This window comes from Chlorocebus sabaeus, chromosome 21 (assembly GCF_047675955.1).
Source record: "Chlorocebus sabaeus isolate Y175 chromosome 21, mChlSab1.0.hap1, whole genome shotgun sequence".
Taxonomy (NCBI): domain Eukaryota; kingdom Metazoa; phylum Chordata; class Mammalia; order Primates; family Cercopithecidae; genus Chlorocebus; species Chlorocebus sabaeus.
This window is the reverse complement of record NC_132924.1, coordinates 80,367,903-80,395,283: the sequence shown is the minus strand read 5'-3', so window position 1 is coordinate 80,395,283 and position 27,381 is coordinate 80,367,903. Positions and strand designations below refer to the sequence as shown.

Genomic DNA, 27,381 nt, shown 5'->3' with positions numbered 1-27,381 from the left:
TTTTCTTTCCATCAGATGTGATATTTTTCTACTTATTTGCATGTCTAATAATTTTTATTGGATATTAGACCTTATGAACTTAACCTTGTTTGGGGCTGATTAATTTTGTCATCTCTAATACTGATACTATCAGATTACTTAAAAACAGTTTGATCCTTTTGAGTCTTGCTTTAAGGTTTATTAGCGAATTCGAAGCAGTAATAATCTGCTATTTATTTCCCAGTTACAAGGCAGCACTCTTCTTAATACCCTCAAATTAATACCCTGTGAATTATGAGGTTTTCCAGCCTGGCTTTAGAGAATAGGGACTATTCTCAATCTTATGTGAATGTAACAGGATGTTCCCTCTAAACCTTTTTCATAGTTTTCCCTCAAACTCTGGAAGTTTAATGCTGATCAGTGCTTTGCTGAATACTCAAGATAAACCCTTTGCACATCTCTGGAATTCTCTGTGCACCTCTGTTCTCTCTGGTATTCTGTTCTGTGAACTCTAGTTGCTTCTGTTTGGCTGTTCTGGAAGGGAGGGAATACAAAGAAGGGTATTTTCCCCCTTTCCGTGCCATGACCTGGAAAGTCCTTTAAGGTAATGAGCTGGGAAACTCACAGCGTTCATCTCATTTGTTTCCTGCCTCTGAGGAATCACTGTCCTATGTTGCTTGTTAAATGTCTTGAAAGCTGTCATTTCATGTATTGTGTCTGTTTTTTGTTGTTTCAGACAGGGTGATAAATCTGGTCCCTATCATATCATCGTGACCATAAGCAAAAGTTCTTCATTAAAACTTCAGTGAGAAACTTTAGCTTATGGTCATGATGATTTAAATAGTGATTAAAATATTTAATGATTCAAATTTAAATAATTATTAAAAGTATATTTCAGAATATTATATGGGAATGTGTGTGTACGTTTATTTAGTGATGCTGTCATTTACTTGTCAGTGATCATCTGCCTTTTTTTTTTTTTTTTTTCCTTCTGAGACAGAGTCTCACTGTGTCACCCAGGTTGAAGTGAGTGCAGTGGGGCGATCTCCACTCCCTGCAAACTCCGTCTCCCGGGTTTCACGCCATTCTCCTGCCTCAGCCTCCTGAGTAGCTGGGACTACAGGCTCCTGCCACCACGCCCGGCTAATTTATTTATTTATTTATTTTATTTTTTTATTTTTAGTAGAGACGGGGTTTCACCATGTTAGCCAGGATGGTCTCGATCTCCTGACCTCGTGATCTGCCCGCCTCGGCCTCCCAAAGTGCCAGGATTACAGGTGTGAGCCACTGCGCCTAGCCTGCTTTTCTTTTCTTAAACATTACAAACCTCAGTATTCTCCACATACCTTCCTTTTTCCCATTCTGCTCACCCTCCATAACCAACCATATCTCTTGGGTCATTAGGACAATTAATGTCATTAAGAATATTTTTCCTGTACCTTGCTTCCAAATAAGAGCCTTATTTCCTCCCTTTGAGCCTCAGAAGATAACTTACTTCTTCAAGGCCACCCATTTACTGGTGCCCACACCTACTTTGTTTGTTTCTCTCTCCTAGCATCATCATTTATACTTCTTTTTCTGTGTTGGATTTCTACTTCTCTTTTAATTTCCTTTCCTCAACTATAAGCCTATTCAAGTTGCTCCCATGTAATAAAAACTAAAACAAAACTAGAAAGTTCCTCTTTAGTTGCTATTTACTCTCTCTCTTTTTATGTAAATGTCTCCAAAGAGTAGTTTGCATTTTTTGATCTTCATTTTCATACTGTTGATTTCTCAACTAAGTGTAATCTGGCTGTCTTCCATCATTCTGTTGAAATTGTTCTCATTAAGGGAAGCAATGACCTACTTTTTAATTGCCAGTATATGTTTTCAGTTCTTATCTTATGGGACCTATCTGTCTTGTATAGTGAAAGAAGCTAGTGAGAGGAAACATATAATATGTAGACAGAAAATCCCATTAATATTTCACCTTCAGAATAGCCTGCTACTTCTAATACCATAATTACTTTAATAGCTTCCTTTGGGAGAACTCCAAAGTAAGTTGTTTATAAAGTACCTTCAATTTTTATAGCACGTACAGTCCCTGAAGTGTACTGTAGTACTTCTTAGAATTATAGACAGGCAATATTAAGGAAGTTCAACCATCTGCAGAGTTGAAGATTACACACAATGTAACAGATTGTTAAAGTAAGTAATATTTTGGCAAAGTATATCTAAAGGGAAATGTTCCTAGTTAGGAACATGTTCTTTCTGATTATACATGTTCATGCTTAGTTTTTAAAAAAAGTTCTATTAGAAGGTATAATCCAAGAGTTTGACAATAAATTTACTTCTTTTTGGAAGTATGCTTGGAAAATCTAGCAAGTACATCTCTTTTTACATGTCTAAAACCCCTCGTGCAATGTTAGTCTCTCAAAACTCTTAAGCTACTCAAAGAAGTTGTTCATTCAATTTAGAGAGCTAACATGGTTATATATCTGTAATACCTGGCTTCCCAAACCAAGAATGAATAAGAGATACATTGAGATATATGTGTTTTCAGATTTTAAAAGTTTTAAGGCTTGAATTACTTTATACTAAAGCTCATTATATTTACCTTTTTAAAACATATAGTGATAGAGAGTCAAATCTTAACAAGAATTAGGGAGATAAACTACATGTTCTTTAAAAAAAAAAAGGTTAGAATGGTATGCAAATTGAGATCATATTGTGAATATTTCTTGAAAATTAATTGCTACCTTAATATTTATAAGTTAGGGAGATAGACCTAATATACTCATTTAAAGTACTTTTTAGAATTTGATCCTTGCAATGGAAACATTTTGTTACATAGTTCTAATGAGCCTATAAAGCACCATCCTAACACCATGTAACACAAAAAGAAAACTTGCAATTTATGTTAAGGGCATGAGACAAGAGGGATCTTTTAAGAAAGTACTAAAAGTTTATATACCTTGGAGGAAAGTAAATCTAGCTATCAAGTAAGTGTTTTGATATTCTATTTGGCAGAACAAATTTGATCATGTCATTTTCTGATTAAAATCCTGCATTGGCTTCCATTAATCTTTTTAAAAAGTATTAAGCCATAATACTCATTAAGAAAAAGTGTGCATATCATAATTTCACACCTAGATGAGTTTTTCAATTTTTAAAACATCTGTGTAACTAAGGTTAAGTACAGCATCAAGATTAAGAAACGGTATTATCTGTAGTCCAGATGTTCCCCTCATGTCCCCTTCTAGTTTCTACCAGCCCCTCTCAACAAGAGTAACCACTAATTTCTAATGGAATTTTAAAAAATTGTTATTTTTCTTTTATACAGATAAAATCATCTAGTTTGTACTCTTGTGTCTCCTGACTTCTCTTCTCAAAATGTTTCTAAAAGCCCCCATATTGTGCATGTACTTGTAAGTCATTCTCAAAATGGTAAAATATTCCATCCTGTGAATATACCATAATATATTTCTCTCTCATATTATTGAAGAGCATTTGGGTGATTTCCCATTTTGTGCTACTTTAAATAGTGGTACCATGACAATTCTGTGCAATTTTGGGAATTAACTCAAAAATTGAAAATTGATAGGCAGAATAATAGTCCTTCCAAAGAGTTCCATGGCCTAATCTCCAGAATCTATGACTATGTTACGTTCATAGCAAAAGGGATTTTGTGGATGTGAGTTAAGGATCTTAAGGTAGAGAGATTATCAAGATAATCTCTGATCATCTGAGTGGATCCAATGTAATCATATAGTCTTTTTAAGAGTAAGAGGTAGGCAGGAGTCAGAGGAGGAGATATGATAATGGAAACAGAGGTAGGAGTAGTATAATTGCTTGAAGAGAGGGCCACAAACCAAGGAATGCAGGCAAGTAGAAAAGACAGGGACAAAATTCCCCCTAGAACCTCCAGAAAGAACATGACTATACTGCTGACACATTTGATTTTGGCTCAGTGAGACCAATCTCAGACTTCTGACCTCCACAAGATAATACATATTAGTTGTTTTCTTCAGCTTTAGTAGGTACTGTCAGAGAGTTTTCCAGCATGGTTGTACTCATTTAAACTCCCCTTGGCAGTATATGAGAGTTCTAATTTTTCCGCATTCTTGTTAATGCTCGGTAATCTCTTCCTCTGGCGTTCCAGTTGTGTATATAGAGGCTGATTATTTCAGTTCACTCTAGGATTGGGTTGGTGTGGGGCATGTGCAGTTTTAATAAACAGTTTGCCTTTGATTCTCCTCTTTTACTTTGACATGCTTCTCCCAGGCTTTTAATTGAGAAGTTGGAGAGTCTTTGTCCTGATATACTGAGATTGATCTAGCTCTGCTGTCCAAAGGTTCACAGACTTCCTGCCTCAAGAAACTTTAGACCTACTGAATGTCTTCAAGATAAGACCTTACTTGTGTTTGTGGCATGTCCTTTCCCCACAGCTGGTCTTTTGTTTCTTAAGCCTCACAAATAGGAAGAAACTTCTCCAATTTTTGAAGATTTATGCCTAATTCCCTGGCTTCCCTCACAATCGCAGCACTCAGCAAATGTTCCATGGGAAATCCAGTTTGAGATTCCTTAAGTTGCTAATTTTTCACTTCTGTCCTGTGAACCCCTAAAAGCTTTGTTAGTTTTTCCTTTCTTCCGCTGAGGTCCTCTGCTTCTGCCAAGCATGAATTTTTTAGAATATATAAGGCTTCTTTAATTGTTACAAGAAGGGAACTGGTCTGCCTCCACTCTTCTTCCATTACTCTCAAAATGCAATTCAAATATAACTCTTCTGGTTCCTTCCTATTTCCTCAGCACTCATTATTTTTCTTTCTACTTCTTTATCTGTGTACTTAAGCCTGAATTCTTGAATCACCCTCTTTCTCCTCAGCATTTACAAATACCTGAAACACATGTCTGTATCCTCCCCATCATCTCTTAAACTCATACTTGTCTTTTCAGTCTCAGGGTAGAAATAAAGTGTTCCCTGATGCCTCTTTTCCCATGCACACCCAAACATGAGCAAGACCTCCTCTGTCAGTTCCCACAGAATTCTTAATGTACCCAATTTCAGCACTTAGCCCACTGCGTTATAATGTCTCACCTACTAGCTTATCTGTGTCTCCCACTGGGCTCTGCAAAAAGCTTCTGCCTACCTCTGTTCCATGCTATAGTCCTATCAGAGAACACAATGCTCATAAACAACAGACATTCTGTTGAGATGGATCCCTAAAGTGTTAAATATTTAAAGTCTTTATTAATTTGAAGGAACTCTGAAGAGAAAACAAACTGTAAAAATCAAAATAATCTTTATTTTTAAAAACAGACATAAGCTAAAGGAGACCCTAATATGAAATACTTTTAGAAAACAAACAGTATGTATACATGATAAATAGGGACATGAAAAGATGGTTGCAAGAGCATTAGTGGTGATTATTATAGGATGGAAAGCTAGGATGGGTTCACAGAAAAAAGAAAGCCCCAGTTTACTCTGTATATCAGGGTAAATTCCAAGTGGATCAAACAATTACATATGAAATATGAAACCATTCAAGCCTAGAATAAGCTAGAAATGGGAGAAAATTTTTCTGATTCAATATCCAGAAGCAGTGATGAAAACCTCAGTGATTTGATTACGTTAAAAAATTTTTTGCATGGAAAAAAAACCTTGAGCAAAATGAAAGGAAAAATAACAAAATAGAAAAAAAATTTTAATTAACACTAAAGGTAAGGCGTTAGTATCTCTATTATATAAAAATCTTCTAAAATGGGAATTAAAAAGCCAAAAACTCTATAGGGAAAAAAATGTAAATACTCTTAAGTATATGTAAAAGATGCTCTATATCACCTATAAATAGAGAAATGCAGAATGTACAGAGAGACATTATTTCTCATCTATCAAATTAGAAAAAATCAAAAAGTTTGATAACATACTCTATTGGCAAGCCCGTGGGGAAAAGTCAGTCTCACACATTATTAATTAGCATACAAACCTTATGCAGGGGCGTTTGTGAGTTCTTAACAAAATTATATAAGCAGCTACTCATTTACCCAGAAATTCTACTTTTAAGGATCGATCCCATAGATGCACTGGCAAAAATTTAAAGAGACATTCAGTGAGCTATTTGTTGCATGATTATGTGGAATACCAAAAATTGCAAACAACTCAAATGTTCATTACTGTGGCATTAGTTAAACAAACTATGCTGAATTCATGGAATGGAATGTTGAATCCATAGAATTTTATAGAATGGAATGGATTTTTTTTTTTTTTTTTTTTTTTTTTTTACGTATTTGCTGAGAACTTTTATTGTTGCCAGGTGAGACTAATGAAATATAGAACATCTTTGTTGAAGATGAACTGAGGGGAATACCACCTCTTTCCATTGCTGACAGGCCTTTGTTATCCAGCTGTCTCAGTCCTGGGTGGGTGTCCTGGGTGCACGCCCTTGCCTCTTCTTTGGGGATGTCTTAGTGTTAGCACCTGCTCCCTAATGACGAGCTTTTCTGTATATTTTGAAGCTGCTTCATTTTTGTTTTTTGTCTTCGAGGAGTTTTCAGTTTTTAAGAAACTGTCCTCTAACTGGTTTAGAAATTTGTCCAAATTGGTTTCTCCAACGAATGAACAAGAACATTGTCCATATGTTCTTTATCATTTCTTCTTCCTTCAAGGGTGTCCATAGCATCTGCCATCAGCGACTGCAGCACTAATTTTTTTTTTTCATTATGTGAATTCACCAACAAGTTGTATAGAATAGTTGTGTTTACATTGTTTTTACAGAACTAGCAGAATAAAACTGATCTATTTTTTTAAAATGCAAGCCATTGCTTCTCTAATTTATCTGACAAAGTGGGCAGCTTAAATTCTGTGAAACATCTTTATAAAGTTTATGAGCTTTTTATTCTACTTCTGGTGAGCCGTGGTTGTTGCTGTTTATGAAGCAGCATTGTGTGATTGGTATATCAATATGCTTCTACAATGAGCTTTTTCTTTGTTCGAGTTGGATTGTCTGGGGAAACATCCCAAGTCTAGCTGGTATCAGTGGGGAAGTTAATCACATGATAATAACTATAGCTTGGGAGAGTGGCACATACCGCTATAAAAAGAAATGAGGGGAAAAAAGGAATGAGGAATATCTTTACGTACCACTATGGAGATGTCATCAAGATTGTTAAGTTAAAAATCAGTGGATAAATATGTGTATAGTGCACTTTTGTTTACCTAAGAAAGAGGTACTCGATGGAGCGTATCCTTGCTTCATTCAGAGAGGTCCTTCCAGGTAAGTATGTAAAACAGCACATCCTATCACTGTCTCTTCTCTAACTTTGCTTTGTTTTTCTTCAAGGCACTTAGCACTTCCTGACATTATGTTACATAATGACTTGTTTATTGTACCTCTTCACTAGAGTATAATCTGTATATGGAAAGGAACTTGCTTATTTTGTTTACCATTGCATATCCAGTTTTTACAACAGTACTTGGCATGTAATAAGTGGTCAGCAGATATTTGTTGAATGGATGAATGCTTAAATCCTTCCAGGTATATTTGGCACTGCCCATGATTTGGGCATCTGAAGGTTGGCAGAGTTGTAAGGAGTACTGCGTTTTCTTGGCCCCAGTCAGTTTCCTAGACATGAGGTGTTTGGTCCTTTTATAGGGAGATGCAGGAGAAGCAGCATCATACAGGCTGAGGTTTAGGCACAGCTAGTCAAGACTAAGGCAAGACCTAAGACTGCGCCAATTCTGAGATAAAACATATATTAGAGCTGTCCTGTGAAGCCTTAAACCAGGAATCTAGGGGTAGTAAGAAAATTAAGACAAGGCTGATATAACTCCCAAGGGGAAATGATATAACTCCAAACCTAGACCCCCTTTTCATTCTACTTTCAATTCATTTGTTCATTCAGTAATCGAATGCTAAGTGTTAAATCTAGGTAAAAGAAACACAGAGGAAAATAAGTCAAATAATAACCCTGCTTTCATTTAACTCACGTTTTAAAGGGGAAGGACAGACAGTCAATACAAACTAGTAACTTCTTACAGTGTTCAGGGCTAGGGAAGAAAGTAAAAGAAGGTACTGGAATAGAGAAGATGGGAAGAGAGAAATTGAGCACATAGGCTATTTATATCCTTGAATCTTCGTGTGAATTAGCTCAAGGTTTGGGATGCATCTCACCCTACACATTTTGGAAGCTGTAGGGGTTCTTACTGCAGTGAATTCAAGAAGACAGAGATAGCAGAATAAAATCAAAGGTGGACTTTCTTAATCAGAGGTTTTTCCCCAGACCTATTATTACTTGGTAGGAGTACAATACATACAGTTATCTTCCAAATTATAAAATATTGTTTTAATAGTAATTAGGTTGTTTAATGAGTTTAATTTCCACATTTGTGCCTGTGTTGTAATCACTAGTGATTAATTAAAAAAAAAACCAAGTTTGCACAAGGCAATAATCTGAATAATACATTCCCAGGTAACTGGGAATTAACCTGTAATTTTCCCTCTATAAATGATTTGATTATCAGAATGTACAGTAGGTGTACTGTAAATTTTCTTCAAATAATTAAAATTGTATAGGTAATATGAACACTTTACATATCAAAGAAACTAAAGTAGAACTTACCTTTGGCTGGCTGTGGTAGCTCGTGCTTGTAATCCCAGTGCTTTAGGAGACTGAGGTGGGAGGATTCCTTGAGCCTAGGAGTTTGAGACCAGCTTGGCAACATAGGGAGACCCCATCTCTACAAAAATTAAAAAGTAAATAAAATTACCTGGCTATAGTGGTACATATTTATGGTCACAGCTACTTGGGAGGCTGAGGTCGGAAGATTGCTTAAGCCCACGAGGTCAAGGTACAGTGAGCTGTGACTGTGCTACTGTACTCCAGCCTGGGTGAGAGACCGAGACCTTGTCTCTGAAAACGAAAAACAAGCAAACAAACAAAAACTTAGCTTCAAGATTTAAATATATAATACTTCTTTGTAAGCTTTAAATATAATTGACTTAAGTAACTTACAATTAATTAATCATTCACATTAGCTGAGATAATATAGACAAAGTTTGGCTTAAACCCTCAATAGTAATGTGTTCTTGTATAGATAAGAGTTTTATGAAAGTGATACTGTTCCCTAAAAAAACCCATGTTTGGGTATGATGGCTCACACCTGTAATCTCAACACTTTGGTGGCCGAGGTGGGAGGATCGTTTGAGCCCAGGAGTTTAAGACCACCCTGGGCAACAAAGTGAGACCTCATCTCTAAGAAGAAAAGAGAAAAAAAAAAAACCAAAAAAACTTCATTCTGTTATTTAAGAAATATTTACTTCTGCTATTCCAGGCACTGTGCTAGGTACCAAATGTGCTTTGAAGAAAAGAGGCATTGTCCTTGCCTTTGTGGAGTGAACAGCCAAGTAGGAGAAATATACTGCAAACAAATATGTTTAGAAATTGTGATAAATACAAAAACAAAAGCAAAGAACAGATTGTTGTGAGAGAATTACCGAAGAAATATTTTGATTTTGATTGGGGAAGTTCAAAAACTGAAGGATCTGAGATTTTATCTTTCTTAAAAAGGCTAAACTGCCATAGTTTTATAAATATTGTCCGAAGACATGAGACTCCTGGGTTAGAGAAAAAGAACTCTATTACAACACAGCAAGAATTATGAGCATTAGCATATTGTGTTTTAGTTTCACATGCCTCCAAATATTATAGGGAGATATGGGTCCATGTGGATTGTACGTGTACAGAGAGATTGCATGGAAGGTAAGGAACTTTGAGCTTGAAGAAACTACCACTTTTGTAGTGAATAGTAAACAAGTCGGCTCTCTGTCTGCAGGGGGATGTTACTGTGTCTCTGAAGATTTCTTGCCAAATACAAGAGCAAACCCAGGGCCTTGCATTATTGGCATGCCCTGAAAGAACATATAGGGTTACTTGAGGCCCATGGGGGATTGCTGCTTTATCAGGGAAGAGGGAGGCCAAAGAAGTTTTCTCTGAGATAATTTCTCTTAAATAGCTTTACTGAGGTATAGCTGGCATACAATAAACAACACATCTTGAAAGTATACAGTTTGATATGTTTTCACGTATGAGTACACCCCTGAAATCATCACAAGCAATCAATGAGCATATTCATCACTCCCAAAAGTTTCCTTGTACAGCTTCGTAATTACTGTCTCCACTGTCTCCCTTCCGCATCCCCAGGCAAACACTGATCTGCTTTTTGTTACTCTATGGTAGTTTGTAGCTCCCAGAATTTTGTACAAATTGAATGATTTAGCATATATTATATATTCTTATTTGTTTGGCTTCTTTCACACAGCATGATTTTATTGAGATTCAACTATATTGTAGTTTGTTTTTGTTGCTGCATATTATTCCATTGCATGGATATATTAGTTTGCTTATGCATTGGCCTGTTGATGGACATTGAGTTGTTTCCAGTTTTTGCTACTACAAATAAAGATACTGTGAATATTCAGGTACAGTTCCTTATGTAGACATATACTGTTATTTTTTTTTGGATAAATATCTAGAAGCAGAATGATTTAACAATATTTAGGTATATAGTTAACATTTTAATGAAATGCTAAATTCTTTTGCAAAATGAGTATGCAATTTTTAATCTCCATAATTTATATAAGAGTTCTAGTTCGTTTATCCTTGCCAATATTTGATATGGTCTTTTTTTTTTTGTAACAGAGTCTCACTGTGTTGCCCAGGCTGGAGTGCAGTGGAACAATCTCGGCTCACTGCAACCTCTGCCTCCTGGGTTCAAGCGATTTTTGTGCCTCAGCCTTCCGAATAGCTGGGATTACAGGTGTGCACCACCACACCCGGCTAATTTTTGTATTTTTAGTGGAGATGGAGTCTCACCATGCTGGCCAGGCTAGTCTCAAATTCCCGACCTCAGATGATCCATCCACCTCAGCCTCCCAAAGTGCTGGGATTACAGGCACAAGCCACAGTGTTTGGCTATGATATGGTCACTCTTTTTAATTTTAGTCACTTGAACAGTTATATAGTTGTGTCTTGTGGTTTTAATTTGCATTTCCCTATTGACTAAAGAGGTTGAGCATTTTTTTTCATGTGTTTATTTGCCATTCATATACCTTCTTTGATAAAGTTCCCATTTTTGAAGTTAAGCTATTTTCTTATTGAGACTTGAGAGTTCTTTATGTGTTTCAGATACAAGTGCTTCATCAGATATATGTGAAATTGATTTTCCCTTTCTGGGGCGTGTCTTTTCATTTTCTTAGCAGTAATTTTTTTTGAAGAGCAGACACTTTTAATTTAAATGTTGTCCAGTTTATCAAATTTCTTTTATGGACCATACTTTTGGTTTCATATCATGTCTAACTCAAGGACAGAAAAGTTGTCAGATTTTTTCTTTTAGAAGATTTAATCTTTTTTGAGTTAATTTTTGTATAAGGTATAGAGTGTGGGTTAAAGAGGATTTTTTTGCATATAGCTCTTCAATTGTTACAGTATCATTTGGTGAACTCTACCCTGTGTCCACTAAATTCTGTCTGCACCTTCGTCAAAATTCAGTCTCCCAGATATGTGTGGGTCTATTTTTGTACTCTCTATTCTGCACCATTAATCTATGTGTCTGTCTTTACCCCAGTACCAGTGTATTGATTATTATAGTTTTGTATGTCTTGAAATCAGATCATATTAGTACTCCTACGTTGTTGTTTTTCAAAGTTGCCATGACTATTGTGGGTTCTTTGCATTTTCATATGATTTTTGGATAATTTTTTCAATTTCTACTAAAAGAAAGCCTGCACTGATTTTAAATTAGATTGCATTTAATACATAGATTAATTTAGGGATAATTTACATTTAACAATATTGAATCTTTGAACTATGAATGTTATCGCTTTCCATTTATGTAGGTCTTCTTTATCTCAGCATTGTTTTTGCAGTTTTCAGTGTGCACCTATTTCCCCTTTTGTCAGATATATCTAAGTATTTCATATTTTTTGTGCTATTCCAAATTGTATTCTTTTAAAATTTCAACTTCTGATTGTTCATTGCTAGTATATAGACATACAACTGAATTTTGCACATTAATCTTATATCCTGCAATTTTGCTAAATTCAGTTATTGTGTTAACTCTAGTAGCTTTTCTCACAGATTCCATGAGATTTTCCATATAGATACTTGTATGTTGTCTGTCTAAAAAGACTGCGTGCCTTTCCAATCTGAATGTCTTACTTACTTATTTACTTAGGCCTCTTTACACTGGCCAGAACCTCTAGGATATGTTGATTAGAAGTGGTGAAAGCTAACATTGTTGTCTTCTTGCTGATTTCCGAACAAAAGTATTACTTATTCTCTTAAGTATTATATTAACTGTAGTTTTTCATAGATGCCTTTTATTAGTTTAAGGATGTGTTCCTTTCTGTTCCTAGTTGACTGAGAGTTTTATTCGGAGTGAATGTTAGATTTTTTTTCAAATGCTTTTTCTTCATCTATTGAAAAGAGCATATGCTTTTTCTTTTTAGTTTGCTAAAAGATGAATCATCACATTGATTGATTTTAAAACATTAAGCAGACCAGGTATGTTGGGTCATGTCTGTACTCCCAACACTTTGGGAGGCCAAGAGAGGAAGACTGTTTGAGCCTAGGAGTTAAAGAACAGCCTGGGCAATATAGTGGGACCCCATTTATTTAGATAGATAGATAGATAGATAGATAGATAGATAGATAGATAGATAGATAATTAGATAGATAGAGAGAGAGAGATAGATAGATAGATAGATGTTGTTATATATATGTAATTCCAGGTGTGTGTGTGTATATATATATATGTATATGTATGCCAACTATGAATTTCTGACATAGATCTCCTTGGTCATGATGTATTATTCTTTTTATATATTGTTTGACTAGATTTGATGAAATTTTGGTTATAATTCTTGCATCTGTCTTCATAAGGAATATTGTGTAGTTTTTATTTTTCTTTTAATATCTGGTTTTTATGTCAGGGCAGTGCTTGCCTCAGAATGAATTGGGAATTGGTATAGAATTGCTTTTATTTGTTTCTTAAACTGCTTGATAAAATTCACCACTAACGTCATCTAAGCCTGAAGTTTTTCTTTGTGGAAAGATTTTTAACTAAAAGAATCAACAGGTATAGTGTTATTCAGTCTATCTATTGCTTCTTGAGTGAGCTTTGTTAGTTTGTATCTTTCAAGGAATTTGTGTGTTTCATGAAAGTTTTCAAATTTATTCACATAAAGTTGTTCATAATTCCTTTATTACCCTTTTAGTATCTGCAGAATATTTTGTAATATGTAATGAGATCACCTCTGTTATTCTTAATATGAATTATTTGTTTCTACTCTTTTTTCCTAATCCATCTGGCTAGAAGTTTGTCAATTTTACTTATCTTTTCAAAGAACCAGTTTTTAGTTTCAGTGTTTCTTGTTTTCATTTTCTGGTTCATTGATATCTGTTCAGAGCTTTATTATTTTATTTCTTCTGTTTACTTTGGTTTTTATTTGCCCTTCTTTTTCCATGTTCTTAAAATGGAAGTTTAGGTAATTGATTTGAAACTTTTCTTCTTTTCAAATGTAAGTATTTGCATAAATTTCCCCCAAGTACTCCATGCCACAAATTTTGATGTGTTGTGTTATAATTTTCGTTCAGTTCAAAATACTTCTAATTTCCCTTTTGATTTCTTTTTTGATCCATGGGTTATTTAGAAGCATTTTGTAGTTTCAAATATTTCAGGATTCTTTTCAGGTATCTTTTTGTTACTAATTTCTAATCTAAAACTATTTTGGTTAGAGAACAAGCTTTGTATGGTTTGAAGCCTTTTCGACGTATTGAGACCTGTTTAATGGAACCAAATATTGTTGATCTTGGTACATACTCCATGTGCACTTGAAAAGAATATGTGTTTGCTGTTTTGCATGACGTATTGTATGAATGTAAATTAAGTCAATTGGGTTTTAACGCTGTCAAGTTTTCTGTCCCGATTTTCTGTGTACTTATTTTCTTGATTCTTGAAAAAGGAATTGAAATCTTCAACTACAATTGTGGGTTTTTCTATTTTTTAATATAGATTGTGTTTCAAAATATATGGCCTGCATATCAAGTGCAGTGAGTCAAAGTGGAAAATTATTATTATTAGCATTCCTATAAAAGACCTCATTAGAACACATCTTTGGTTTGCGTTATAGTGTGGGTTATTTGGAACAATATCTTCATATGCAGAAGAAACATTTATTTACCACATTTTATTTTCATTTATCTAATTCATGTTCTTGTTTTGCTTGGCAGCTTCTATGTTTTTGAAGCAGGCATTTGAAGGAGAATACCCCAAATTATTACGTCTTTATAATGACTTATGGAAGCGTCTTCAACAATACAGTCAGAATATCCAAGGAAATTTTAATGCAAGTGGAACTACAGACCTCTATGTTGACCTACAACACATGGAAGATGATGCACAAGATATATTCATACCAAAAATGCCAGATTATGAGTATGTTTCTTTAATTTGACCTGTTAGTTGGCATCTTAATTTTATTTTTATTTTAAATTTTATCTTTTATTTTTATTTTAAATTATAAATTAAGTATACACAAAGTCTCTAAATATTTGTAATGTATTTGTATACCTTAACAGACTTTGCAAGACTTTTAACTGAAAAAGTCAATTTTCACCCTTAGTTAAACACTTCTGGCTCCTGCCGGAGTCAATTTTAAAGTGTAACACTAAGTAGGATGATGAGAAGGAAGATGATCATGTTGTGGTCACTGTATTTTAATCGATGTTATAATATACCTATAATTACCTCAGACGGTATCATTTATTGATGGACCACTTGCATAAATGTGTCATAAAAGGAACTTGGGTGTTCAGAAACTACAGGGGAGATAAATCTTATGCTGGGATAGGTTCTCAGTCATTGTGTTAAGAAAAAGTGGAGTGGATCACTAGGTCGAGTTCGAGACCAGCTTGATCAACATGGTAAAACCCCGTGTCTACTAAAAATACAAAAATAGCTAGGCATGGTGGCGCTCGCCTGTAATCCCAGCTATTCGGGAGGCTGAGGCAGGAAAATCGCTTGAACCTGGGAGACGGAGGCAGCAGTGAGCCAAGATCACGCCACTGCGCTCCAGCCTGGGTGAAGGAACGAGACTCTGTCTCGGAAAAAAAAAAAAAAAAAAAGCAGAGTGTAGTTATCACTTAGGTATTTGTAGGGGATTGGTTCCAGGACCCATTGGGAAGTTCAAGTTTCTTATGTAAAAATGACATAATATTTGCATATAACCTATGCACATCATCTCTAGGTTACCTGTAATACCTAATACAATGTAAATGCTGTGCATAGAGTTATTACACTATATTGCTTAGAGAATGATAAGAAAAAATGTGAATAAATGTTTCATTATAGCCACAACTATTGTAGACCTAAGTAGGTTTTCGGTCCATGCTTGGTTTAATCCTTGGATATAGAATTTGCAAAAAACGGAGGTCCAACTGTATAGTCAAAATTACCCCTGAAAATCTCTTAGGTCACCCATGAAGTATAGTAGTATAGCCATATTTAGGAGCCATATTGGAAACCAATATACAATCTCAGCAAATTTAGCCTGCCCAGCTTTTCCTCCAAATTGAAAGAGTATTTTTAAACTTTCAATTTGAGCATCAGATCAAGTGATTGGCTTTCACACCTTTCTTTAAACACTAGAATCATATTTATTGTGTCAAGGCTGGCTAAAGCAGTAGCAGTTTCTTATCACCTACCATGTAAGAAAAATGTTGGATAGACTCATGGGTGCTGTTTAAACAGTTGTTTGTTTCTCTTTTAATTTTATTCCTAAATCTAGTTGAATTTGTGTCCCGTATAGTTAGAAGCTCTGACTAGCAGAATACAGTATGTAGAAGTTCTGACTAGTGCTGGGCAGTGTGACACATGCTTGTTATCCTACCTACCTGGGAGGATCTCTTGAGCCTAGGAGTTAGAGGCCATCCTGGGCAACATAGTGAGACCCTGTCTCCCTTTAAAAAAAAAAAAAGGAGTAGTTTTGACTGGCAAAATAAATGGCCATTATAGGTTAGAATCATAAAATGAGACCAGATTATCTTCTCAATAACTCTTTTATAATATGCAGATTCAGTAAGGCCTAATAGGGCAAAAGAGCACAGAACCTATGTCTGTTGACCTACAAAGATTTAATTATATATCACATTTTTTAAAAAGTATATATAAAATAGCAAATAGAGCATTCTATTTCTGCCTTAATTTTATTTTTAAATCTATGTGCATGCACTAAAAAAGGTCTAGAAATACACAAAGCAAACAGTAACAGTAGTTTATTTCCAGGAGGTGGAATCCTAATTTTGTATTTTCTGCTTTTATGTAAAAGGAGTACATGTTACTTGTGTGAAAGAAAGAGAAAAGAAAGAAAGAAAAGAAAAGAAAGGAAAAGAGAAAAAAGGAAAGAGGGGAGGGAGGGAGGGAGGGAAGGAAGGAAGGAAGGAAGGAAGGAAGGAAGGAAGGAAGGAAGGAAGAGAGGGAGGGAGGAAGGGAGGAAGGGCACAAGGAAGGGCACTTTGGAAGGCCAATGTAGTCAGATCACCTGAGGTCAGGAGTTCGAGACCAGTCTGGCCAAAATAGTGAAACACTGCCTCTACTAAAAACACAAAAAATTAGCCAGGTGTGATGGTGCACGCCTGTAATCCCAGCTACTTGGGAGGCTGAGGCAAGAGAATGGCTTGAACCTGGGAGGCGGATGTTGCAGTGAGCCAAGATAATGCAAGACTCAAAAAGTAAAATAAAACAGTAAATTCAATGGAGGGAAAACAAATTAGAGCGAAAAAAGCCACTGTGTTTTCACTAATAGGATATTATTGTCACTTTTTGGAGATGAATTCAGTAAAGTGATTGGTGAGGAAAACAACATATAGGAGCCATATTCCAAGATGTCAAAAAATCATGAGGGTTCAAGGACACAAACAAGGAAGAATTGAGTTTTCATAGATGGAAGTAGCCAGTGGAGAGAAAAAGAGATGGGAGATGTAAGAAAGAAAAGAGAACAAATGGAACCAGGCCCTAGAGGAATCAGCACAGAATCAAAACATGAATAGCCAGGGTATCATTTTTCATGATTCATTACTCGTGTCAAATTTTCAGTAGTGATAATTGCTGTGAAGAAAATAAAATAATGCTATAGAGTTGCTTACTATATAGGATGTCAGAGAAAGCTTCTATGAGGCGGTAACATTTGACCTTAGATCTAAATAGTGTGAAAGAATCAACCAGGGGAAATTTAGAGTAAGGTTTTTGCAGTCAGAAGAACAAATTTAGAGGCCTTAGGAAAATTAAGGCTGGGCGCGGTGGCTCACGCCTATAATCTAAGCAGTTTGGGAGGCTGAGGAGTTCGAGGCTAGCCTGGCCAACATGGTGAAATCCTGTCTCTACAAAAAATATATATATACACACACACATACATATATACATATATATACACACACACACATACACACACACACACACATTAGCCGAGCATGGTGGCACATGCCTATAATCCCAACTACTTGGAAAGCTGAGGCAGGAGAACTGCATGAACCCAGGAGGTGGAGGTTGCAGTGAGTTGAAATCGCGCCACTGCGCTCTAGCCTGGACGACAGAGCAAGACTCCGTCTCAAAAAAAAGAAAAGAAAATTAAGATGAGGAGGTTTGAAGAACAGAAGAACAGAAAGAAGCCAGTGCAGCTGGAACATAGTGAACAAAAAAGGGAAGTGTTTAAGATTGGATCAGAGAGGAAAGGAAATGTGAGATCATGTAGAGCTTTATAGGCAATGGTAAAGGGCTTGGAGTTTATCCTAATAAAGTGAGAAACCATTGATTTAGAGGAATGATGTGAACTGATAAACATGTTAAAATTAGCACTCTGACTGCTATATAGACAACTAAGGGGGGCCAGCACAGAGTTAGGGAAGTGGAAGATGGAAGCTATTTTGTTTATCCAGATAAGAGATGATAATAACTTGAACTAGGATGAGCAGATAAGGTGGCAATTTGGTCAGATTGATTCAAGATGTATTTCTGAAGCAGGCTATATAGAGGGCAAGCCATTGATCTGAGAGGACAGGGGAATCAAGGATACGACTAGTTGGTGGAAGACTGAGTGGTTAAGATAGGAAGAATTTTTTCAAAGCATTGTATTTAATTAATACATTGTATTTAATTCTTTTGAGACTGGTGAATTGAAAATGCAAATAGAGTTGTTGAAAAGGTAATTAAATACGAGTCAGGGCTAGAAATACATACTTGGAAGTCATCATCGTGGACTTTTCTTTCTTTCTCTTTTTTTTTTTATTTTGCTCTGTCACCCAGGCTGGAACCTCTGCCTCCTGGGTTCAAGTGATTATCCCGCCTCAGCCTCCCGAGCAGCTGGAATTAAGGGCGCATACCACCGTGCCCGGCTAATTTTTGTATTTTTAGTAGAGACAGAGTTTTGCCATTTTGGCCAGGCTAGTCTTGAACTCCTGACCTCAGATGATCCATCCACCTCAGCCTCCCAAAGTGTGGGATTACAGGCCTGAGACACCTCACCCTGCTATCATCATGTACGTTTTTTAAAATCATGGAATTGGAAGAGATTACATAGGGAAGATGTATACAGAGAGAGAAGAGAGAGCCTTGGTCCAAGAAAGGTACCAGCGTGTATAGATTAGTCAGTGGAGTGGCAGCTTACAAAGGAGATAAAGACAGAAAAAATGGTGAGATAGGAGGACAACTCAAAGCAGTGTGGAGCCCCAAAGAATGAGTTCATTTAAGTTGGAGTCCGGAAATGGTCCTAAGAGCAAACAGCAAGAGGAAGCAGCTTCTATTCACGAACGTCTATGAAAATTTGGTCAGAAAAACTGGAGCCTATCGTATTTGAGCCAAGATTGTTCCTGTCTTACCCACCTCAGCTTAGTGAAATGGAGAGTGTTCTCTAGATTGCAGTAGCCAAGAACATAGGGCTCCCTCTCTTCTAGCTCCAAGCCGGAAGGCTCTCTTCCTGGAAAGAGCAGGGCCTCAACATTATTCATAATGCCCTCAGCAGAAAGTTGCTGAGGCTGACTTTCAGGTAAGTGAGGTCAGGAATAGAGAGCTGCCATATTGTGCCCAATTCCCACGTAATGAATGGGTCCTTGAGCATGGCAGACTCAAAGTACTGGGGCCCTAATTACCTTTGCCTGGGCTTTTGAAATAGTGATTCTTTGCCAGGAAATATAAACTGAAAGGACCTCGTGCAGTTGCCTGCCACCAAGTGCTCACTTCCTAGAGTGAGGTTATTCCCAGACCAAACTGAGGGTTGGACTGCTATTTCTTGCTGCCCAATAACAAGATGCAGATTAGCTGGAGAGGAGGAGAGTTTTTTATTTCTATAACCAGTTGCAGCGATAAGGCCCGGAAAATATCGCCACACCAACTCAAAATTACAGAGTTTTCCAGAGCTTATATACCTTCTAAGCTATATGTTTACATGTAAGTGCACTCATCTAAAGACATAAATGATTAACTTCTTTTAATCTATAACTAAGTTCTGAGTCTTGAAGACCTTCCTCTGGAGCCTCAGTAAATTACTTAATGTAAATGGGTCCCAGGTGCTGGGGTGATTACTCTTATCTTGTCTCCTACTAAATCATGGAGGTTTGGGGAGTTCTTTAGACCACCTATAAACTTGTTTGTGGAGGCCTGGAGAGTTTCTTCAGATCCCCAATAAAACTTTTTTAATCCTTAATGGGTCCTGTTAAGAAATCCTTTGTTACCTTGTCATGCTTTAAGGCCCAGGAAAGACGTAAGCAAAACTCTTGGGGGACTTTTGTTATATCCCAGCCTTTGTATAAAGACACTGACTCTTTCAGCTTTGAATATTTAACTTAACCATTCAGTCAGTGCAAAAAGTTGTTATGGAGGCCTACATTAGTGAGACCTGACCTTCTACAAGGTGTCAGTCAGATAGAAGCTTGCCATTTCCTCCACTCTCAGGTCCAGAGTCCTGGCATAAAGATTTTTACTTGGGTAGAGGCAGGCAATAAGACAGGTCCTGGGTCAGGCGTGGTGGTCGCCCAGCACTTTGGGAGACCAAGGTAGGCAGATGGCTTGAGCCCAGGAATTTGAGACCAGCCTGGGCAAAACAGACTCCGTCCACAAAAAATTAAAAAGTTAGCTGGGCTTGGTAGTCTACACCTGTAGTCCCAGCTACTTGGGAGGCTGAGGTGGGATGATCACTTGGGCCTGGGAAGTCAAGGCAGCAGTGAGTGGTGATCATACCGCTATACTCCAGTTTAGGTGACAGAGCAACACCCTTTCTAAAAGAAGGAAATAGAAAAAGAAAGGCAAAGAAAGGAGAAGAGAGGAGGAAAGGAAAAAGGAAAGGAAAAGAAAGGAAGAAAGAAAGAAAAACAGCCCCTAATCTCTTCCCAAAGTAAATGACTTCATTTGCAACAGAGACTAGAGAAGTTTAAACCTAAGGGTATTCTCAAAAAAACCCTGGAAGTGTGGTGAAAGGCAATGGGAGGAGACTTGTAGATCTAGTGAAGATAGCTGAAGGTAAACTAGCTCTGAGGAGAGCTCTGGAGAGTAAAACAACTGGGAGGACCCCTCCTGGAATCAGAACAAATATCAAACATGACCTCAGAAACTGTTCTATCAAAGGAGCTACAGTTAGCTCCTTTGTAGATGCGTTTGTAGAGGAGTTTATGCCTCAAGGCATTGTTGCAAATGTAGAGCAGTCAGTTAGTGGAGTTTAGGTGTGGTCAGACAAAAATGACAAAGATAATCCTGCAGTTAGTACTGCCATCTCAAGGTGACTATTAGCATACCCAAAGCTGTGTCTAGCTGAGGAACATCAGAGATTTAAGACTGTGGGGGAGAGAGAGACTTCATTAAAATATTCCAGCCAATAACTAAACAGATAAAAAGCAAACAACAATAACAAGCCCTAGAGCTGGGGGGGACCAGTACCCAGGGTTACAACAGTGTATCTAAAATGCCCAGTTTTGGCTGGTTGCGGTGACTCACGCCTTCCTTTACTTCTGTGAATAGCTTTGAACTGGCAGAAATAAGAATTCAGCAACTTGAAGCTAGGTTGATAGAGATTACACAGGTCAAAAAACAGAGAGAAAAGAATGAAAAAAATAAACAGAGCCTCAAGGAAATGTGGGATACCATTAAGAATACCAACGTCTATGTTATAGGAATACCACAAGGAAAGGAGAGAGGTAATGGAGAAAAAAAAACTTGAAGAAATAATGAATGAAACCTTCCCAATTTATTGAAATACAATAGCCTATCCATCCAGGAAGCTCAAGTAATATTAATGCAAAAAGATCCACAAACAGATACATCATAGTAAAAATGTCAGAAGTCAAGGACAAAACCCTGAAGGCAGCAAGGGAAAAACTGTACATCAGCTGGGTGCAGTGGTTCATGCCTGTAATCATAGCTCTTTAGGAGGCCAAGGCAGGAGGATTGCTTAAGGCCAGGAGTTCAAGACTAGCCTGGGCAACATAGTGAGACCCTGTCTTTACCCACTCCCCACACCCACTTCCCAAATACAACTACACTTCACTTATAAGGGAGTCCCAATAACATTAACAGCTGACTTCTCAGCAGAAACAAAGGATGCCAAAAGGTAGCGGGCTCAGATTGCCCAAAGGAAAAAAAATGAGCCAAGAATCCCGTGTCCAGTAAAGCTGTCCTTTCAAAAATGAAGGCAAAATACTTTCCTTGATTTAAAAAAGAGAATGTGTTGCTAGCATTCCAGCTTACAAGAAATACTAAAGAAAGTTCTTCAGGTTGAAGCGAGTGACCCCAGATAATTTGAATCCCCAGAGAGTAAAGGTAACTATGAAATTATAAAAGAAAATATAAACACACATTTTCTTCTCTTAACTGACCTAAAAAGCAATTATATGAAATAATATGTATAGAATGTATAAAACAAAAAGTGTCTGAGACAGGTCTCTATTAATTTAGAGGTTTATTTTGCGCAGGTTGAGGATGTGCCTGGGAAAAGGAGACTCTAATCACTGAAGGATCTGTGACCTAGATTTTTTCCAAAGAGGGTTTTGAGGACTTCAAGATTTAAAGGGGAAAGAGTGGGCAGGAAGAGAAGGGGAAAAGAAAAAAGTGGGGAGGGTAGGTAGTGAGATAAGTGGTCACGTTCTTATGAGGCTTTGATTAGCACTCACTGAATCCACATGTTACATGTGAAAGGAGAGGGTACAGGAACAGTCAGTTATGCATTTGTCTCAAGTTCAGCAAATCTGCATTTGTCTCATAGTGGGCAGTAGAATTATTTCCAATATTGTCATTGTCCCTATATGTGAAGATAAGCTGTTAATTTACAGGATCAGGGTGAAGGAGGCCACCTGGAGAGAGATGTGGCCTTCCATCTTACAGCTGTTTGGGAACAAAGGAAAGGAAGTTTTTTTGCATAACTCAATTTCCAAGCTTAACTTTTGTCTTTGGCATAGCAAGTTTGGGGTCCCAAGATTTAATTTTCCTTTCATAAAAGCATTGTTGAGACTATAACATTTAGAAATGTAATATGTGCCTAATACATTTGCAAATAACCTCACACAGGAAGTAGGCAGGAACAAAGCTGAAATTTGCTAGGAAATGGTGGCAGATAGTAAAGTAATAATTATAACAATTCATTGTTGGGTTTATTAACATTAATGGATGTAATATGTATAACAACACCACAAAGATAAAATATTTAGGAATAACTTTAACAAAAGGAGGGCAAATTTATACTCAGAAAACTGTAAAATATTGTTCAAAGAAATATCTAAATAAGTAGAAAAACACCTCATATTCATGAATTGCAAGACTTGACCTTGTTAAGATGGTAATGTGCCCCAAACTGATATATATCAATTCAGTACAGTAACTATCACTATCAGAATCTCAGCTGACTTCTTTGTAGAAAGTAACAAGTGATTCTAAAATTCATATGGAATTTGAAGGGACCCAGAATAGTTAAAACAATATTGAAGAAGAAGAAGAATGTAGGAGGGCTCACAAGAAATTTTAATCCTGATGCTATAGTACTGCCTGGCACAAGGATAAACATAAAATTGAGAGTACAAAAAAAGAGAGTACCCATAAATCTATGGTGAGCTGTCTTCAAAAAGTGTGAAGACCATTCTTTCAATTGAGAAAGAATTATCTTTTACACAAATGGTGCTGGGACAGCTGATAGTGACATACTAAAGAATGAAGTGCTGCCCTTCACACCATATACAAAAATTAACTCAAGATAGATCAAAGATCTAAATATTAGATTAAAAATATAAAACAAGGCTGGGCACCATGGCTCATGCCTATAATTCCCAGCACTTTGGGAAGCTGAGGTGAGAAAATCAATTGAGCCCAGGAGTTTGAACCCAGCCTGGATATAGGGAGACCCCATCTCAACCAATCAATCTATACAAAAATTTACATATATATATGTATATATATATGTTAGAAAACATATGGGTAAATCTTTATGCATTAGGATTTGGTAAATAATTCTTAGACATGACACCAAAATCACAATCAACAAAAGACAAAATGATATATTGGACTTTCTGAAAATTAAAAACTTTGCTGCTTCAAAGGATTATCATCAGGAATGAGTGAAAGTATTTCTGACTCATATGTCTGGCAATTGACTTGTTTCAGAATATATAAAGAACTCTTTCAAATCAGCAATAAAAAGACAAATTACCCCATTAAAAAGTGGACAAGGGATCTGAGCAGACATATCTCCAAAAAACATAGATGACCAATAAGCACATGAAAAAGATGGTCAGGAAAATACAAATCAGAACCACAGTGAGCTACTACATCACACCCCCTAGGATGTCTGTAAACAAAAAGACAAATAGTAGCAAGTGTTGGCAAGGATGTTGAGAAATTACTGTCCTCATATGTTGCTGGTGGAAATCTAAAGTGGTGCAGGGCCTTGGAAAAGGGTTTGGCAGTTCTTCAAACTTTTTTTTTTTTTCTTGAAACTAGGTCTTACTCTATAGCCCAGGCTAGAGTGCAGTGGTGCAATCACAGCTCACCGCAGCCTCTAACTCTCAGGCTCAAGCAGTCCTCTGCCTTACCCTTTGAGTAGCTGGGATTATAGGTAAGCACCACTAGCTGGGATTACAGGCGTGCACCACCATGCCTGGCTAATTACTTTATTTTTTGTAGCACCATGGTTTCACTTTGTTGCACAGGCTAGTCTTGAACTCCTGGGCTCAAGGGATCCTCCTGCCTCAACCTCCCATAGTGTTGGGATTACAAGCATGAGCCACCATGTGCGGCCTCTTCAAACTATTAATATAGTTACCATATGACCCAGCAATTTCACTCCAGGTGTATACCCAAGGGAAATAAAAACATATGTTCACATAGACATTTGTATGCAAATGTTTATTGCAGCATTATTCCTGATAGCTAAAAGATGGAAACAACCAAATGTCTGTCAACAGACAAATGGGTAAACAAAATGTGCTATATTCATAAAATGAAATATTACAATTAAAACATATACAATATTACTCATAAAAAGAAATGAAGTACTGTACATCCTGCAATGTGGATTAACCTTGAAAACATTATACTAAGTGAAAGAAGACAGTAAAACACACACATACACAGACACACACAGTATGTTATCCCATTCATATGCAAATCCAGAATAGCAAAATCTATAGAAACATAAAGTAGGTTAGTGATTGATTGGGGCTGGGGATGGAGTGAGGAAGGTGGAGTGTTATTGTTAAAGATACAAGAATTCTTTCTGAGGTGATAAAATGTTCTAAAATTGACTATGGTGATGATTGCACAGATCTCTGAATATACGAAATTCATCAAATTGTATACTTTCAGTGATTGAATTCAAGTGGTGGTATGCTATGTAAATTATATATATGAAAGTTGTCAGATTCAACATGGAGTCACTTGTGTCAAATCCTGGCAAAATAGAGCTGGGGGAGGGTCATGAAGGGAGAGCTGTCACACATGATTTGCCTGATAACAAGAACTATCACAAGAAATTTTTCTAAACTGCAGCTTACTACACAAGTCACACAGGGACAGCTAGCCACTTACACAAGAACATTTGCCTGACACACTATCTCACAAGCCCAATCCAAACGGCCTAACCATAACACTAAAATTACAAGTCCTACCTTGCAATTTACTGACACTCACCAGTCAGAACTCACCAGCTCTTATCTAAGATGCTGCCAGTGCCAATGAACTTTTTTTTGAAAACAACTTGTGTAACTTCCTCTTTCCCCAGTAAACCCCAGCCTTTCTTTTGTTTTCCAAACATACCAGAGGCCACCCTGTTCTGTGTGTAGGTTCAAGATAGCAATCCTGCTTCTTGTATGTTATTTCCCATTAAAACCTTTTTACTTAGAATACATCTTTATATAATTTTTTATGTTGACGTATCTTTTTTCTTTAAATGACACATAATATTTATACATATGGAGTACAGAGTGATGCCATGATACATGTAATGTATAGCCATCAGATCTGGGTAAAAAGATAATGGGATAAGAAGAGGTAGATTAAATTATTCTGGGAATTTTTTATTCTAAAAAAAGGAATGAAGCTATCTCTTTCATTGAAGTAATAAGAAAGTCACAGAGAATAGATGAAGTTGTAAGAGGGGAAAAAATGAGAGAAGTGCCAAGTTGAGAAAGGTGATGGCCAGTGGTTTTGCTCTTAGGGTAAAACCAAGAAAAAAGTCACCTATAAAGATTGAAGAGTTGCAAAAGTAGAATTTTAGGTTATTACTTTGACCTTCAGGTCTCTCGATATTAAAGAGGTTTGTATAAATGTCCAGTAGAAATCATTTTTTTCTCTGCAGTACTTGGCCAGCTTAGCAGCAGATACAGAGAACATCTCAGTAATATTTTCTTAGAACTTTGAAAGGAAGGTGAATTGGAAAAATCAGGGTGCTAATGAGAGTACCTTGAAATGATGGCTATGGAAAAAGGATGATATAGACCTGGTGGACTGATGGAGGCTGGAAGCAGGAAGGGGTCACGTAGCATAAATTACAATAAGGTCAAAGAACAAGTTCTTTAGAGTGAAATATACCACCTTTATAGATATACAAAGCTCAACATGACTCAGTCCATCTGTTTTCTCTGATGTTATCTTGTACTACCCTTCTGTTACTTGATCTGCTTCTCTGGGCAACACACTCAGGTATGGTCTCTCCTCAGGGCCTTTGTACTTGCTGTTCTTTCCTCGTAGAAAGCGATTTCCCTGAAAGTCTACACAATTTGCTACCTCTTTTCCTTCAGGGCCCCTCGGTAAGCCTTCCTTTGCCTCATCCTATCTCAAATTGGATGAAAAAGGAAAAAAGACTTAAACATTATTCTCTATCTTTCTTGCTTTATTTTTCTCTTAGCACTTATCATATTCCATATTTAACTTATTTTAAATTTTTATTTTTGTGTATATCTCTCCTGTTACTATGTAAGCTTTAAGAGGACAGGGAATTTTTTTTTTTTTTTTCCCACAGAGTCTTGCTGTGTCGCCTAGGCTGGAGTGCAGTGGCATGGTCTTGGCTCACTGCACCCTTTCCTCTTGGGTTCAAGCAATTCTCCTGTCTCCGTCTCCTGAGTAGCTGGGATTACAGGCACGTGCCACCATACCACCAGGTCCGACCGGGAATTTTTTTTTAAACCAAGTTCTCTACTATAGTTCTGCACCTAGGAAATACTTGGCAAATACTGTAGTGACTTAATATTTGTGGAAGGGAAAGTAGAGATAGAAGGTGGGGCATGTAGAAAGTTTCCTTTAAGGTTGAAGATCTTAGAAGTGGAGCAGTTCAAAGTGATGACTCAAATTTGGAAGCCCCCTAGTAAAGCCAAAATAAAGGTTATTATAAATGTAGACTTTTAATATAGGACATGTTTTAGAAAAGATGTTTGACATTGTAGTCACCAAAGATCTTTAATGGTAGATTTGGAGAATGGGAAAGTGTTCTTATAATTCAGTGCCAAAATTTCTGCAGAAGTGGTAAGAGGCTTCTGAGGTCAGTAGATGACATGAGTACAAATAGTGACATTTAAATAGATGGCTCAGACTTCAACAGAGGATTGCTTCAGACAGATTTAGATACTAAGTTATTTCATGCTTCCATCGTGGTCTTGGTATCTTCATCTATTAAAGAAATTATTATAATTAGCATTTTACCTGCCAATTTCTTCACAACTCTAAAGCACTCTTAATCTCTATCTTCCCAGCACTTTACAAAGTGCCTGGTGCATAGTATTCTCAGTAAATATGTGTTGAGTGAAATGCTTATTGAATGAGAAAATATTAAGAGATAACTATGGAATTATGATGTTGGAGCCAAGAGCATTCTGATCTCTAGGTCTTATCAGTTCACCAGAAGG

General features: G+C 36.8%; 1 protein-coding gene across 1 annotated transcript in view; it reads left to right on the top strand.

The window, feature by feature from the left end:
• The window catches only part of COG5 (component of oligomeric golgi complex 5), a 370,641-nt gene that overhangs the window by 262,544 nt on the left and 80,716 nt on the right, over window positions 1–27,381 (top strand). Inside the window, exon 12 of the mRNA XM_073009243.1 lies at window positions 14,248–14,452. Within this exon, the coding sequence (XP_072865344.1) occupies window positions 14,248–14,452 (205 nt within the window). The remainder of the gene's footprint in view (window positions 1–14,247; window positions 14,453–27,381) is intronic.